At 33.4% G+C, this 16,889-nt stretch overlaps 1 protein-coding gene and 1 long non-coding RNA gene across 3 annotated transcripts; both read left to right on the top strand.

The window, feature by feature from the left end:
- The first annotated feature begins 299 nt into the window (after nucleotides 1-299).
- LOC142610032 (uncharacterized) lies at nucleotides 300-8,955 on the top strand. Of its 2 annotated transcripts, none has more exons than XR_012839742.1 (3): nucleotides 300-928; nucleotides 6,174-6,326; nucleotides 7,665-8,955. It is a non-coding gene; the product is annotated as an uncharacterized LOC142610032 (long non-coding RNA). The 2 variants fall into 2 exon arrangements; XR_012839741.1 differs by lacking the exon at nucleotides 300-928 and adding an exon at nucleotides 1,556-4,115.
- A 5,873-nt stretch (nucleotides 8,956-14,828) lies between these two features.
- On the top strand, nucleotides 14,829-16,031 carry LOC142610076 (F-box protein At3g07870-like). Its single transcript, XM_075781785.1, has one exon. The coding sequence runs from the start codon at nucleotides 14,829-14,831 to the stop codon at nucleotides 16,029-16,031; it is 1,203 nt and encodes a 400-aa protein (XP_075637900.1).
- The last annotated feature ends 858 nt before the right edge of the window (nucleotides 16,032-16,889 follow it).

The raw sequence follows: 16,889 nt of genomic DNA on the forward strand, positions 1-16,889 counted from the left end.
GATTATAATTTATATAATTAGTTATTTCCATTTTTATCAATACTAACTTTCAAAATACATCAGAGTAACAAATTTTAATTATATATATTTTGCCAAACTGAATTGGGAAAAATAAAATAAAGTTAGAACCCAAGCCATGAAAACGGACACCAATTAGGAACATTGTATTGGGTTTGGTTTGTTCAATGGGTTGAATGCACATCACTATGGACCGGGTTTTAAGTCCAGGCCCAAATTCTCTCCTCTACTCCACAGTCCACGAGCTTTGATTGTCTCTCTCGCCTTGCCTCCATCTCTCTTTGAAAGCTAAGCTAAGCAGCAATGTCAGACTACGAGGAGAGATGGGAATGTTTCTAACCCATATTTTCATTTTCCTGCCTATCAAATCCATCATTGTCTATACCTCAGTCTCTAATCCAAAACCCATATTTCATTTCCACCCATCTACCACCACTCCCACAAAAACCTCCTCCTCTTCAGCCTCTGCTCACAGAATCACAAAGAAATCCTACGCTCCCATATGCTCTTTAAGTCGTCATGAGCCACAAGCATTTGTCAATGGGGCTCTGCCTTGAGCTGCTTTTAGGAAGAACTTCCAAATTGTGAGCTGCGCGGTACTCTTTTCCTAGCTATATGGGTCTGTTTCCGTATGTGGGAATTCCATCGCCTATAGTTATGAAAAGGAGTATATTTTTCAAGTTGGACATTATAGTCGTCGATTCATTTTCTGGGTGATGAAAGAGTGTGATGTTGCATCGTCGTGGACACCATTTTTTACTGCTGATGAAGATTTTGGAAAGTCCAAACCAAGGCCAAGAGTTTTTAGGAGGAAGGGGACGTTGTGTTCGTATTGAGTGAAGGATAACTTGTCTCTTGGAATCGTGAGAGCAAAGAGTTTAAGGACAACGGTGCAGTTACATACTAAGGAGTAAGGAGCATTTCATGTTTAATTTTTTTAATGGTTTTTCATTTTGTTCTTTATATATACTTGACATTTATAATATCATACATTAGATATGAATATATACTGTTCAATATGACACTTTTCCATATATCTTATTATTGTTGATTCATAACCTTAATCAAGTGGATTTATCTTTAGGATAAATAGCTTATCAAGGTTGTGGTCACTCTCTGATAGTTGAGTACATAGCATATATACTTAAAATTGTTTGTCCTCAATTCAACTTTTGTTTAATGTAATAATTTATTACTTAAAAAAGAAAGTGGTCAGCATTACTTATCATATTTGACCTCTTTTAACTCCTTGTTTTCACACTTATACTAAAAGTTCTTCATGTTCTCCTTGTATTATTTATTCAAAAAGTTTCTCATTCTGTCAAATGTAATCTGTATAAGCTAAAGATTTTGCTTGTACATTTTAATTCTTTTTTTGCCTTCAATGCCTATCTTCTTACTGAAAAACAAGGAGAATCAGCTCTTTAACTGGTATTGCTTGCTTTGGGCAATTATGAAATAAGAACTGAAAATGACTTGTTGATATCTCCTGGATCTATTTTGGTATCTTTCCTTCCTTAGCATGATTTGCATCATTGTTTCTAGTCCCAATAAAGTAGTTTGCACTTTAACCTTGTTTTAATAAAGAGCAGCTATGTTTTGATTTTGTTAAAAAAATATCATTTTTTTATTAAATTGGTTCATTATATCAAACTGTTTATATCTTAGTTTGCTTGGAGTTGGACCATTATGGTATGCTTTGTTATGAACTGATTCTTTTCTTAACCCATTTTGTTTATTGTTGCCTATGCTTGTAAGATGAGGATCTTAGGAACTTCTTGATGCGTTATTGTCTTACAATTTTGGAAGAACATGAACTTCCAACAAATTTGAGAAAGATAAACAACTAGCAGCAGTTATCAAGCATATGGTTTTGACTCTGTAAATTCCTCCCTTGCCCTTGAAAGTTGTGACTTTTTTTTTTCTAACATGATAGGTAATCAATGATTTATGATAATCTGTTATTAGCACATGACCTGGTTGAGAAAATTAGAAAGACTAGGAGGTGGATAACTTGGTTGGTAGCCTATAAAGTTGATATGAATAAAGTTTATTATAAGTCGTATTTGGGACTTCATTTTGACTATGCTGGAAGAAATGAATTTTTGATTAAGCGGTGCATCTGCACAATTTCTTATCAGATTCTACTGAACGGTTCCCTGGGTAAAATTATATTCCCTCAATATGGCTCAAGGCAAGGGGATCCACTTTCACCTTATAAGCGTGCAAATAGCTTGTCTTTTGCCCTTTGTTCAAGGCAATAATGATATGCAACATAGTTTTTTGAAATTTTTTATTTGGTATTGTTTGTAATTCTTTCTAGAGACATTGTAGGGAGCAGGAAAATTCTTTTGCTAGACTGGAATTTTATCTGCAGACCTAGGAAAAGATCGTTGGTTAGGATGTAGAAAATGGGTCTTTTAAATAAGGTTTGGTGGCAAAGCAGTTCTGTTATAAAGGAGTTATTTGTAATCCAAATTGTTTGCTGCATAAGGATTTAATGGCTAAGTATTGTGAAGGAAAGCATTTTTAGTTTCAGATCTAAGCATTCTGACTATTGGGTTGGAAAGGTGTCCGATCTTGTAGATATTCTGCTTTGATTGAAACTACATGGTCTATTGGAGATGGTACTTAAGTTTCACTGAATCTGAGTTCTTATGCAAACTGCTGCAGATCTAATTGATTGTGACAGATTGTGTTGTAAATTATATCTCACTAGGAACCTTTACCAACCTACAGGGGCAGGTGAAATGTGTAAGATTTCATTGTCTAGAGGAACATTTAAGGAAAACTTAATCTGGCTACACTCTGAATCTGGACTTTATATTGTTGAAAAGGGTATTTCTTAAGCAAAAACCAGACTTTGGAAGATAATGATGGTACTGTTGTTTCTGCTTGGCAGGATTCTTTTTGGGCCAGATATGAGAGCTTGATATTACCTTTTAAATGTCTTATTTTTCTGTTGAAATAATTAATAATTATTTGTTTGTGAAGTCTAGCCTAATTAGAAGACAAGTTGTAGTTTCTGCTTCATGTGTGAATGTGTGATCCATGGTGAATATGAGGAAATTGTGAGTCATTTGTTTTTCCCTTGTCCAATTCCAAGTACAATTTGGTTTACTTCAGTGTGTGGTTTTAAAATGGATTTTTTGTTTTTTTGTTCCTTGGGATAAGTTAAAATGGACTTTTTGCAACCCCAATCAGTGAGGGTTAGGTTAGAGCACTGGCTATTTGTTCTCTTCGAAAATAATGTTATTTTCAAATTCAGGATGTGAAAAAAAACCAATCCATAGGGATTCTTACCTCTCCAATCACGTGATAAATTGCAATTCTAGAGCACCCCAACCAACCAAAGAAAATATGATTTGTAATTATTATAATTGAACTCCCTAACCAATTAATGGGGCTCTGCATTGGGTTGCTCTCAGGGTTAATGATAATAAATCTTATCTTTTTGGTCTGGTGTTCTATTTGGACAACGAGGTGAAATACTGCTTCCAGAACTTCCAGGTTATACATATAACAATGCAGGTTTGTTGTCTGCTTCTATTTCTGTTTATTGGAATTCCATTGCCTTGTTTCAAAAAGGTTATTTTAGTTTTTAAAAGGGTTGTCATATGGGTGAATTGTATTTATGGGTGATAAAGGAGTATGGTTGCATCATTGTGGACCAAAGTTTTAAAAATTGATGAGTGCATACCAAGGCCAGTAGGTTTTGAAGAGGTTGTATTGTTATCGTATGAAGGACAACTCGAATCCCGGGTTCCTGGGAGCAAAGAGATTAAGGATCTTTAGGATTATTGGATATGAGGATGCTTTTGTTGATTCTTATTCTAGTTTTGCTGGGCAAATTCGCCAACAGAGCAATTACATATTAAGGAAAATAGGTAAGATGCCCTCAAGCTTATCTTTTTATGGCTTTTCATTTTGTACCTTATACGTAGTTGACATTGATCATATCATACATTAGATATGAATATATAATGTTTGATGTGGCACTGTTTTATAAATTTTTTTTATTACTGATTACCTTCAAGTGGCTTTATCTTTAGGATAAATAACTTATCAAGGTTGTGGCTGCTGTCGATTATAATGAGGTGATAGTTGAGCACATAGCATGTATATTTAAAGTTTTTTGTTCATTTCAAATTTTCTTTAATATAATCATTTATTACTTATTAAAAAAAGTTGTCAATGTTGGTTATCAAGCTAAGTTCATGTTTCTTGCTTGCCACTTATAATTTACTATGTGTAGACAGATGTGCTCAACATTTTCTTTGTTGGCAATTTTATGGACATCTCTTTTAACATCATGTTTTCACACTCATACTAATGTTCTTCATGTTCTCCTTGTATTATTTATTTATAAAGTTTCTCATCATGTCAATTGTGATCTGTTATGCTAAAGATTTTTCCTGTACATTTTAAATCTTCCTTTTCCTTATATGAGTATATTCTTTGTTCTCTTCTTTTGGAATTATTTTGTTATCTTTCCTTGGCATAATTTGAGTTATTTTTCTCTAGTCCAAATAATGTAGTATGCTTGAATGTATTGAAGAAAACTTGTTTGTACTCCTCTTCTAGAACTATTCTCTTAATCTCTTGTGATTTGTGAATGAGTTAGTATTTTCTATTACACAATTGTCCGAAGTAAAAGCAAAAGGACAATGCTATTGGAATCAATAAAGAAGAAAACTAGGTAAATAGGGTCCAGCTCTTGCAAAGAAATTTAACTTAATCCCACAAAAGTTGATGTAAACCCCAATTCTTGCATAAGAATCTATTTGCTACAGTGCTACACAAGGTCTAATGCCACAATCATGTTTTTTGCATTAGAGTTCTTTCTTTCTTTCATTTTTCTGGGGGTGGGGGGGGGGGGGGGGGGGGGGGAAGGGGTGTCAAGCCACAGTCATGTTTTATGCCACCATTCTTGTAACCATTTTTCTGAAGTCGTTTATTCCATTCGTTCAAACATGTATATTACAACTGCTTAAGCTGTTCTAGTTACCTTTTTAATAATTTTTTTTTCCTTTCTTAAACCAATTTAGTACCATATGCATATTTTCTGCAAGTGACATTTGAACTCAAACAAGCTATATAACAATACTTATTATAATGCCTTGGAGATAGTACAATCAAAAGATCAGTGATACCCTTATTATATTCATCTGTCTTTAGTGAGGAGCTTGTTCCTTATATCCAACAAGCTATATAACAATACTTTGTCACAGACTAAGCATACCATATAATATTTCATGCCAATCCACCACGGGCAATCTATGTCTAACTGCATTCTATGTTTATGTATTTGTAAAACTGGACTTTCCCACTTTTCAAATCACTAAGTTCATGATTAGCATTTCATTGAACATTGCATGTTTGGAATTTTTTTTATATAAAAAAATTACTTAAATTGGTCAAAAGAGCATTTATTTGAGCTAGAGTCACAACTAAGCTCCAAATCCTAGTGTAACCTGATCTTGTGGTTAGCCAATACCAATTTTCGCCTTGAATGATGAGGAAACCTTCACATGTAGCGGTGTTTTAGGTTCACATACTCCTCTAGGACCATAAGCTTTGCATTATTGGTACCTTAAGGTGCCATATATCATGCCTTTTAGAAACTATGCGCTTCATTGTTTTTTCATTTTTCTTTCTTTGTTACATGAAATATTTTAGTTGTTGATGAGATATTGCTTGTAGATAAGATTTAATATTATAAAAAGGGTTTTTTTTTTTAAAAAAAAAAAATCTATGCATGATAACCCCCCCCCCCCCCCCCCCCAAAAAAAAGAAAAAGAAATTAATGGATGTAAAGTGTGTCTTTCTTCGACTTATAGCATTTGGTTACTAATGTTTTTGTAGAGATGTATAACCACTCATTGGGTTTGATAATTCTTCCTCATGCAAGCAAATAAGAGGTTTTGCTTCCATTGTTTCGAGTCCCAATAAAGTAGTTTGCACTTTAACCTTACATTAATAAAGAGCAGCTATGTTTTGATTTTGTTAAAAAGTATCATTTTTAAATAAAATGGTCCATTGTATTAAGCTGTTTATATCTTAGTTTGATTAGAGTTGGACCATTATGGTCTGCCTTGTTATGCACTGATTCTTTTCTTATCCCATTTTGCTTATTGTTGCCTATGCCTGTGCAGGTGAGGATCTTAGGGGCTTCTTGACGATAGGAGAAGAGAATATCTTTTAAAGAGGAGCTTCTTGTCATACAATTTTGGAAGAATATTAAGTTCCAACAAATTTGATAAAGATAAACAACTAGCAGCAGTTATCAAGCATATGGTTTTGAATTTGTAAATTCCTTCCTTCAATTTGAAAGTTGACTTTTTTTTTTCTTTTTTTTTTTCTAAAATAATAGTTGATCAATGATTTATGATAATCTGTTGTTAGCACTTGACCGGTTGAGGAAATTAGAAAGACTAGGAGGTGGAAAATTTGGTTGGTAGCCTATAATGTTGATATGAATAAAGCTTATGATAAGACTTATCTGTACAATGACTTGTAGATTAGGCAATGCATCTGCACAGTTTGTTATAAGTGTGCAAACATCTTGTCTCTGGCCTGTTGTTCAAGCTACTAATGATATGCAACATAGCGTTTTGAAATTTTTGAGGTGGTATTGTTTGTAATTCTTTCTGGATACATTTAAGGGAGCAGGTAAATTCATTTACCAAACTGGAATTTTATCTGCTCATCTAAGAAAAGATCGTTGGTTAGGATGTAGAAAATGGGTCCTTTAAATAAGGTTTGGTAGCGAAGCAGTTCTGTTAGAAAGGAGTTATTTGTGATCCAAATTGTTTGCTGCATAAGGATTTAATGGCTAAGTACTGTGAAGTAAAGCATTTTTAGTTTCAGATCTAAGCATTCTGACTATTGGGTTGGAAAGGTGTCCTGTCTTGTAGATATTGAGCTTTGACTGAAACTACATGGTGTATTGGTGATGGTACTTCAGTTTCACTCCTGTGCAAATTGTTGAAGATCTAATTGATCATGAAAAATTGTGTTGGAAATTTATGTCACTAGGAACCTTTACCAACCTACAGCGGCAGGTGAAATGTGTAAGATTTCATTGTCTAGAAGAAAATTTAAGGAGAACTTAATCTGGCTAAACTCTGAATCTGGACTTTATAGTGTTAAAAAGGGTATTTCTTAAGCAAAAACCAGACTTTGAAAGAAAATGATGGTACTGTTGTTTCTGTTTAGCAGGGTTCTTTTTGGGCCAGATATGAGAGCTTGATATTCCCTTGTCCAATTCCTAGTACAATTTGATTTACTTTAGTATGTGGTATAAGAGTTAAAATGGATAAGTTAAAATGGATTCTTGGCAACCCAAATCAGTGAGGGTTAGGTTAGAGCACTGGCTATTTGTTTTCTTCGAAAATATTTTTATTTTCAAATTCAGGATGTTAAATTTACCAAACCAATAAAGTAGTTCGCACTTTAACCTTATTTTAATAAAGAGCAGCTATGTTTTGATTTTGCTAAAAAAATATCATTTTTAATTAAACGGGTTCATTGTATTAAGCTGTTTATATTTTATTTTGATTGGAGTTGGACCATTATTGTGTGCTTTGTTATGCACTGATTCTTTTCTTATCCCATTTTGCTTATTGTTGCTTATGCTTGTGCAGGTGAGGATCTTAGGGACTTCTTGATGCTTTCTTGTGATACAATTTTGGAAGAACATTAACTTCCAACAAATTTGAGAGACATAAACAACTAGCAGCAGTTATCAAGCATATGGTTTTGACTCTGTAAATTCCTTTCTTGCCCTTGAAAGTTGTGACTTTTTTTTCTAACATAATAGGTGATCAATGATTTATGATAATCTGTTGTTAGCACATGACCTGGTTGAGAAAATTAGAGACTAGGAGGTGGATAATTTGGTTGGTAGCCTATAAAGTTGATATGAATAAAGTTTATGATAAGACGTATCTAAGGACTTCATTTTTACTATGCTGGAAGAAATGAATTTTTGATTAAGCGGTGCATCTGCACAATTTCTATCAGATTCTATTGAATGGTTCCCTGGGTAAAATTATTTTCCCTCAATATGGCTCAAGGCAAGGAGATCCACTTTTACCTTATAAGTGTGCAAATAGCTTGTGTTTGGCCCTTTGTTCAAGGAATAATGATATGCCACATAGTTTTTTGAAATTTTTGATGTGGTATTGTTTGTAATTCTTTCTAGAGACATTGTAGAGAGCAGGTAAATTCATTTACTAAACTGGAATTTTATCTACAGATCTAAGAAAAGATCGTTGGTTAGGATGTAGAAAATGCTTCCTTTAAATTAGGTTTGGTAGCGAAGCAGTTCTGTTATAAAGGAGTTATTTGTAATCAAATTGTTTGCTGCATAAGAAATTAATCTGTTAATGGCTACGTACTGTGAAGGAAAGCATTTCTAGTTTCAGGGCTAAGCATTCTGACTATTGGGTTGGAAAGGTTTCCTGTCTTGCAAATATTCAGCTTTGGCTGAGTCTACATGGTGTATTGGAGATGGTACTTCAGTTTCACCGAATCAGAATTCTTATGCAAACTGTTGCAGATCTAAGTGATAGTGACAGATTGTGTTGGAAATTTTATATCACTAGGAAATTTACCAGCCTACAGTGGCAGGTCAAATGTGTAAGATTTCATTGTCTAGTGGAAAATTTAAGGAGAAGTTAATCTGGCCACACTCTAAATCTGGACTTCGTAATGTTAAAAAGGTATTTCTTAAGCCAAAAGATAATGATGGTTCTTTTGTTTCTGCTTGGCAGAATTCTTTTTGGGCCAGCTTTGAGAGCTTGATATTACCTTTTAAATGTGTTATTTTTCTGTGGAAATAATTATTAATGATTTGTTTGTAAAGTCAGACCTAATTGGAAGACTAGTTGTAGTTTTTGATTCATGTGTGATGTGTGGTGAACATGAGGATATTGTGAATCATTTGTTTTTCTCTTGTCCAATTGCAAGTGCACTTTGGTTTGCTTCATTGTGTTGTATTTGAGTGGATTTTATTAAGTTAGAATGGATTCTTTGCAATTTAATTAAATCATATGGAAATTATGGAAGCATTTATTATTGAGTGACTCAACCTCGGTGGTTGTAGTTATCTCACTCTAATCTCATGATAATCCAATTACCATATTGGGAAGAGTTTTATGGTTTATGACACTAAACATCTTTAATAATCAGCTCTTCAATTTCTTATTCTTACCTCTCCAATGACATGATAAATTGTGAATCTAGAACACCCTAACCAACCTAAGAATATATGAAATGATGACCATGCTACAAACTCAAATTCATCAGCCTAGGAAGCTGGATGTGCCATTCAATCCAACAACTGGTGATTTATGTTAGTATGCCCCCTTTAATTAAAAGTTGCTTGACTCCTTAAAACAAATTTGTCGATGTATAATAAAAAATTCAACATTGATATAGCTCTGACAAAAGTTCTTAGCAATTCCTGGATTGAGATCACTTGGTTATAGATTTAAGCCTATAACCAAACACTTTGTGAGGGGGTCGTCTACGGATTGAGATCAAGTGGGATATTGCACCATATTCAATTGCTTTCGATGGCTCAACCTGAACAATTAAATAAAAAAATATTTTAAAAAAATTAAAAATTTATGGTCTGTTTGGATAGAGGAGAAAGGAGGGGGAGTGGAGGTGAGTAGAGTAGAATTGACTAAAAATAAGCTAATTTTGTGCTAAATCTATTTTATTCTACTCCTCTCCTTTCCTCTCAATCCAAACAGAATATTAATTGGTAAAATATTTTTGTGAGAGGGAAAATGGTGAATTGGACTTTGCAATATCTAGGGTATTACATCGGATCCTAATCCCTCATCTACCAATGTGTGCACTAATGGCGATCACATCGTCTTCACCTTATCAGTGACACTCACATCATCTCCCATTTGATAGGCTAATCAATGAGGTGGCTGGAGGTTGACGAATGTGGGCCCAATTAGAACGCCGACTAGGATGAAGAGGAGCCTCAATTTTGTTAAAGATTCTCAGCTCTGCAACCTGGTTTGCCAATGGTTAGTTTTGAAATTTTAAGAAATGAATTTGAAATGAAACGTAGATGGGAGATTTTTTTTTTACTTCTCAAGCGTTATGTATAAGCTGATATATTGATTAAAAGTGCCAATGGTTGAGTGGACTCTATAGAGCGAGTCAGATGAGGTATGAAAGTTCTTGAATGTAAATAAAGCAACTTTTCCATTTACAATTACCAGGATAATTGTACAATCTTGATAAAATTAAAATTTGACTATTTGGAATAAAAAAGAGAAATGCTACGTCTACAATATTTTCACAACAACTTATAAGTGGTTAATTATTATTGGTTCAAATTTGAATTTACTACTAAAATTTATTCTTACATAAAAGACAGATTTATTTCATATCAGTGGTCATTTATAAATCCTATTTAAAAAGAGAGAGAAAAAAATTGGTTATTGATGACCACTTTTTTGACTAAATAGTAATTAGAGATGAATTGGTACTGTACAATGACCATTTTTTTGAAAATGAATTATCACTATAATAAATTTTTACAATATAATGACATTTTTTTATGCATAAATATACTTCAAGATATATAATAAGATGCATAATATAATTCCTATATATATAATTTAAATACTATTGATAGTCATTTTTATATTTTGTTAACTTTTTAAAAAAAATTTATTAGGATATTATTAGGTATAAAATGTAAAAAAAAAATTTATAATTATTGTGAAGCACATTTTTTTTTTACTATTCATTTATTCTAGGCTCTTTAGTTTTTGTACTTAATAACTCACTTTGATGAATATTTATGATGTGGTCCCACATTTGATTTTAAAATTAAGAAATAAAACTCTTTAAGAATAAATAATTTATGACACATGGCACAAAATTAGAACTCTAATTTGAAATTCTAATTTGAGTTTCTCTCAACTTCACCTATTATTATTATTATTATTATTATTATTATTATTATTATTATTATTATTATTATTATATATATATATATATATATAGATTACTTATCAAAAAAATGAAGAAGACATTAGCAATTAAATGTAGTGGTATGAATCTAAAATTTTTGGCGATGCAATCATAACTAGATATCCTAACATTCTTCTCTTATTTTACCCTTTTTCTTCTATCTTCAGCATTATCGGTTTAAATACATGAAATTTGTGCTTTTGGTCTTATTATATAAATGTATTTATTGTTGAAGCATAACATTTGTTGTTGCTACACTTCTTTTGAGTCATGATAGTGTAGCATTTTGGTCTAGTTCAGTCTATTTCGGTACACTTCTGTCAAATTCGGTCCATTTGAACTAATTGGACTTTAAATTGATTTTTTTTTTTTTTGCAAGTTGGCTTTTTAGTTTTGGACTCAAAAATTCTTTTTTTTTTCCATTAATTTTTTATTTGAAAAATATGAAATTTTGGTCTATTTGGCCAAACTCTTTAGTTTTGGGCTAAAAATACAAATAAAATGGAATTAGAAATTAATGACATGGGCCTTGTAAGGGCAAGACAAACTCGAGGCCCACTTAGAACAGTGGCTAGATCAATTCATCTATGACCCAAAACAAAGAATTTTTAGAGAGGGAACAACACAACAAAGAAATGGCTCAGTCCAAGGGTCCGGACAAGAAAGAAAAAAGGCAAAATGCATTTATTAGGTGAACAAATCTATCCCTTCAAGCCTTCCCGAGGAGGTTAAAACTACAGTGTAAATAGTACTGTTCACTCTTCTTTCTCTCAATGTTCTTCTCGTTTCTATCCTCTATCTTGATATTTTTTCCACCCCTGCCCCCTCCTGCAATCTCTCTTTCTTATATATATATATATATACTCATTCCTTCCTTACATCTCAATCATCCATTTTTCACCTAACCAGTCCCCTTCCTTGACACTTGTCCCTTCCCACAGTTTGGTGAAGGTGGTGAAAAGAGCTGATAAAGTAGCTGATAAAGCTGTTGTCCACCATTTTTCACCTAGCTGTGACTTGCACTGCTCAGGTCACTTGTTTATCAATGCAGCTGATAAAACTGTTGTCCACCATTTAATGCGGCCAGGAGGCTAGATGCAGGACATTCAATGCAGAGGCCACAGACTACTCTAAACTAAAAACTTCCCCCCCTTGACCTTTGACTCCCACTTGGTAGGCCGTAGAGTGCTTTTGGATCTACCTCTACACCTCCCCAAGCAGTCCTCCTCTTCGGGCACATGGCCCTTGGCCTTGTCACCCTATACTATGACTCTTAAACTTCATCATCGGTCTTCGAGTCCCCTCATACTGTGACTTTTAAACTTCATCCTAGATCCTTGAACCCCCACAGGATCGAAAAAAGTAATAATAACGATAAATATTCAAAAAATTATCTTAAAATTTTGGTTTCAATAATATATGCATTATACTTATATTTGAAAAGAAAAAAAATGCTACAATCCTAAAATTATATAATAATTCAAACTTAAGGGTAAATTCCAGAAAACACCCCTGAGGTTTGGGTTAATCACAGTTAGGTCCCAAGATATTTTAAAAATGACCAATTTGGTCCTTAAAAGAAAAAAAAAAAAAAAAAAACCCTTACATTGTTATTACCATTTCTATTTCATCCGTTACTTTTTTTTTCTTCTCAATCCTGTCTGTCTCTCTGTTTCCTCTCTTCTTCCTCATAACTCTCCTTCTCCCTCTCATCCTCTCTCTCTCTCTCTCTCTAAACCGATCCACTCTTCTCCTTTTCAAGCCTCTGTTTCTCTCGTCCACGCCTCTTTTCTTCATAGTGGTGCGTGGGTTTGGTGGCTGTGAGTTGTGGTTTGGGTGATTTTTGCAGTGGTGGTGCATTTTCTAGCGGTTGGTTTTGGTTTGTTGATGATTTTTTTGGTGGGCTCTAATGTGTGGTTGGATGGTTTTGGGAGTTTTTTTTGTTTTTGTTTTTGGGTTTTATGGCCGGCAGTGGTGGTGGGCTATGATATGTGGTTGGTTTGTTTTGTTTTTTTTTTCTTTGGGTATTGTCGCCTGCAGTGGTTTTCGGTGGTGGTGATGGGCTCTGATATGGTTGGTTTATTTTGGGTTTATGGTTTTTTTTTTCTTTGGGTCTTATGATCAGTGGTGATGGTGGGATATGATGTTTATGTGGTTTGTTTTGGGTTTTGGGTTTTGGGTTTTTTTTTTTTTTTTTTCCCCTTTGGGTTTTGTGGCCAGCGGTGGTTTTCAGTGGTGGTGGTGGTTTCCAGTATGGGGTGGATTTGCAATAGAGGATGCTATGGTTTTTTGGATTTGCAGTGGAGGATGCTATAGGTTTTTTGGATTTGGGTCTTGATGCTATGGTTTGGCTGGGTTTTATGGCTGGTGGTGGTAGTAGTAGATCTGAGGTTATAGAGGGAGAGCAGGTCTGTGAGGAAGAAAGACAAGAAAAGAAAACTGTAACAGAGGGTTAAGAGAGTTAACGGTGTAAGGGTTTTTTTTGTCTTTTAAGGACCAAATTGGTCATTTTTAAAAATCTTGAACCTAATTGTCATTAACCCAAACCTTAGGGATGTCTTCTGGAATTCACCCTAAACTTAATGTAACATGTTACATGTGTTCCAAAAAATGAGGGTATACAAATATTTTTAATATTTATATTCTTGAATATATTCATTATATGAATTAGTCAGCTGATTATGGTTTATTTTAAAATTTTCATTTTAATAACATTATCTCCATTTATATAAAATAATACTATAAATATGTAATTTAAATCTTTTTTATTAATGATATATTTTAAAATTTTCATTTTAATAACATTATTTCCATTTATATAAAATAATATTATAAGTATGTAATTTTAATCTTTTTATTAAATAACGTTTTTCATATTACATTAAAATTATAAAAATATAAAATATTTTTAAATAACACATGCACTATTTAATGTACAAATTTTACATTATGAGTTTGCATCTGGTAAATATAATACTTATTCAAATGGAAACCAAAAAGAAGAGCACTCTGCTTATTTATACTACTATTTAAGGGGTTGCCCCTGTTTAAACCGGATTTTTTTTTTGTTTCAAAATACCCTTATGTCCTTAAGTTTAAGTAGAGACAAAACTAAAGGACAATCCGGGAAAAATACAATTATAATTTCCACTAAAACATTGCCTACAAAATAGAGCCACTCTCTTGTTGATTTTCAAATTTATTTATCCACTTATAAATCAGATTATCAAAATAAAAATTATATATATAAAATAAAATAAATATAGATTTTTTTTTTTTTTTTTTGCTACTACCACTAAAAAAAAAAGCTTCATCCCACGTGCATCGCAAGACTAGTACTAATAACTATTGAGTAACTATTGATAAGTGGAGTTTCTGTGTGACATTGGAGATTAGTAGTTTTAGTATGATCTCCTCTAAGATTACGGCTTTTGAGAACACGTGGAGGTAGCTGCACACATATGTCACTAACAACCAAAGGAAACCACTCTAGTCCGAATTGAATGTTTTTAGGCTTTTAAATCAGACGTATCGCGCACTACAGTTGTAAAGGATAAATATTCAATGAAAAAACATGAGAGTTCGTTGGAGATAGCAGAGTTGTAGTTAAACTATAGTATGAACTATGAAGTAGAGTCATAGTTAAACTCTATGTATCAAATGGTGGAATCCTTAAAATATAACTACGAATTAAACTCTTTTTAAGTATCAACAGTGGAATTGTTTGAGACTGTCCACATTCCACATTCCACATTCAAGAACACAAACTTCAATCTCAGTCTCTCTGTGTGGAAGCGGCAATGTCAGACGACAACAACAAAAACTGGGAATGTTTACCTGGTGAGATTGTAACTGATATTTTCCTACGCTTACCTATCAAATCCATCATTATCTGCACCTCCGTCTCCAAAACTTGGAGAAGACTAATCCAAAACCCCGCCTTCATTTCCACTCATCTCATCCACCACTCCAATACCAGCCATAACTTTCTCCTTTCCAGGCTCTGCTTACAACATCATCAAGAATTCTACACATTGCATAACGAAGATGATCCTGATTTCACTCAACACACCAAGTTTGATTCCCCTTTCCATGCTCCAAAATCAAAGTACTATTATGGAACATTCCGTGTTGTCGGTATGTGTAATGGCCTGCTCTGCCTTGTCGATGATGATATACTCACAGACATTAACAAATTATTTCTGTGGAACCCTTGTGTTAGAAAGTTTCTCAAACTTCCTGATCCCAATATTATCTCCTTCACATTGGGTGAGTTCACGGCATCTATTGGTTTTGGATTTGACCCCAAAACTAATGACTATAAAGTGGTGATGGTCGTGACCTTACTGTATAGACTTCACCATAGTAGGTCTAGACCCATGGTCACGGTTTATTCACTTTCCACTGGTAAATGGAGAATGTTTAAGGATCATGTTGTTCCCACATGTGCTGTACGTGGTCGTGAACCTCAAGCATTTGTCAATGGGGCTTTGCATTGGCTGGCTTGGAAGAGGACTAATGATCGCAAATTTCATCCTTTTGTTTTGGTGCTCGATTTGGGTGACGAGATCTTCAGTGAAATATCACTGCCAGAATTTCCAGGTTATACCTGTGAAAGTGCGGAGGCATTGGGCACTTCTGTTTCCGTGTATGGGAATTCCATCGCCTTGTTTCACAACGGAAATTATAGTTTTGAAAGACAGCATTTTAGTGGTTGTCTCAACGTATGGGTGATGAAAGAGTATGGTGTGGCATCATCATGGACAAATGTTTTAACTACTATTGATCAAGATCTCGGAGGGGGTGTACCAAGAGCATTAGGTTTTAAGAGGAATGGTGAGGTTGTATTGCTAAAGGATGGAGGACAGATCATCTTGTGGAATCCAGAGAGCCAAAATATTAAGCATCTTAGGATTACTGGATATCAGTATTCTTTTGTTGGTTCTTATGTTAAGAGTCTAGTTTTGCTAGACAAATCCACCAAAGGTGTAGTTACATACTAAGGAAAATAGTTAAAGATGCATTAAATGGTTTTTTTTTTAATGGTTTATGGTTTTGTTGGTCTGCCTCCATTGTAGCTCACTGATACATATAGTCCGTTTTAGCCTTGTATTTTCAGGAATTGAAAAATGTTGATGGACCAAGCAATACTAGGTTTTTAAGAGTAATTTCTGTTAGAAGCAATGAGATCTATCATAATTTATGATTGTTGCTTTGAAAGAAATTATGGTTCAATTTGTGGTTTTTGCATATATTTTATTATTTGTCAAGTTATCTAAGTATGCTTAACTTTTGCACTAGTTTCTCTGATGAGAATTACCAGTAATCTTATTATTCCAAATCTAATTAAATTATCTGTAGTTTGTATCAATTTGGGTGTTATATGCCTATTCAAAATGAATATGTAAAGTCAATTGGTTAATATATTTATATTATAAAATAATTAGAAGAACAAATCAATATAAAAAAAAGAAAAGAAAAGAAAAAAGAAGATGATGTGCCTGATTATTTGACCCATTCCATCTAATTTGGTCCATTTAGGTCCATTCGGTCCACTTCAATCCATTCGGTCAACTTTGGTTAATTTCTATCCATTTTGGTCCAATTCTATAAATTCAATCCATTTCAGTCTATTTAGATCCACGTTGGCCCTGTTCAGTCCATTCAGTTCAGTTTGGTCCATTCAAGTGCATTTATATAAGAATGGGATAAAACATGTTTGGATTGAGAGTACTTATTATAAATCCAAAATTATTTAAAATATAGATGATAGAGAGTAATATTATTATTTTTAATTGTTTAATTTAATGAAATGTGGTATAATCTTTCTTTATATTCTTAATTTTCCTTAGTTGATATTA

Source organism: Castanea sativa, chromosome 9, assembly GCF_040712315.1.
Source record: "Castanea sativa cultivar Marrone di Chiusa Pesio chromosome 9, ASM4071231v1".
NCBI lineage: Eukaryota > Viridiplantae > Streptophyta > Magnoliopsida > Fagales > Fagaceae > Castanea > Castanea sativa.

Bases quoted from the DNA above. Each gene is read 5' to 3' on its own strand.
- LOC142610076 (XM_075781785.1), top strand. From the start codon at position 14,829: ATGTCAGACGACAACAACAAAAACTGGGAATGTTTACCTGGTGAGATT.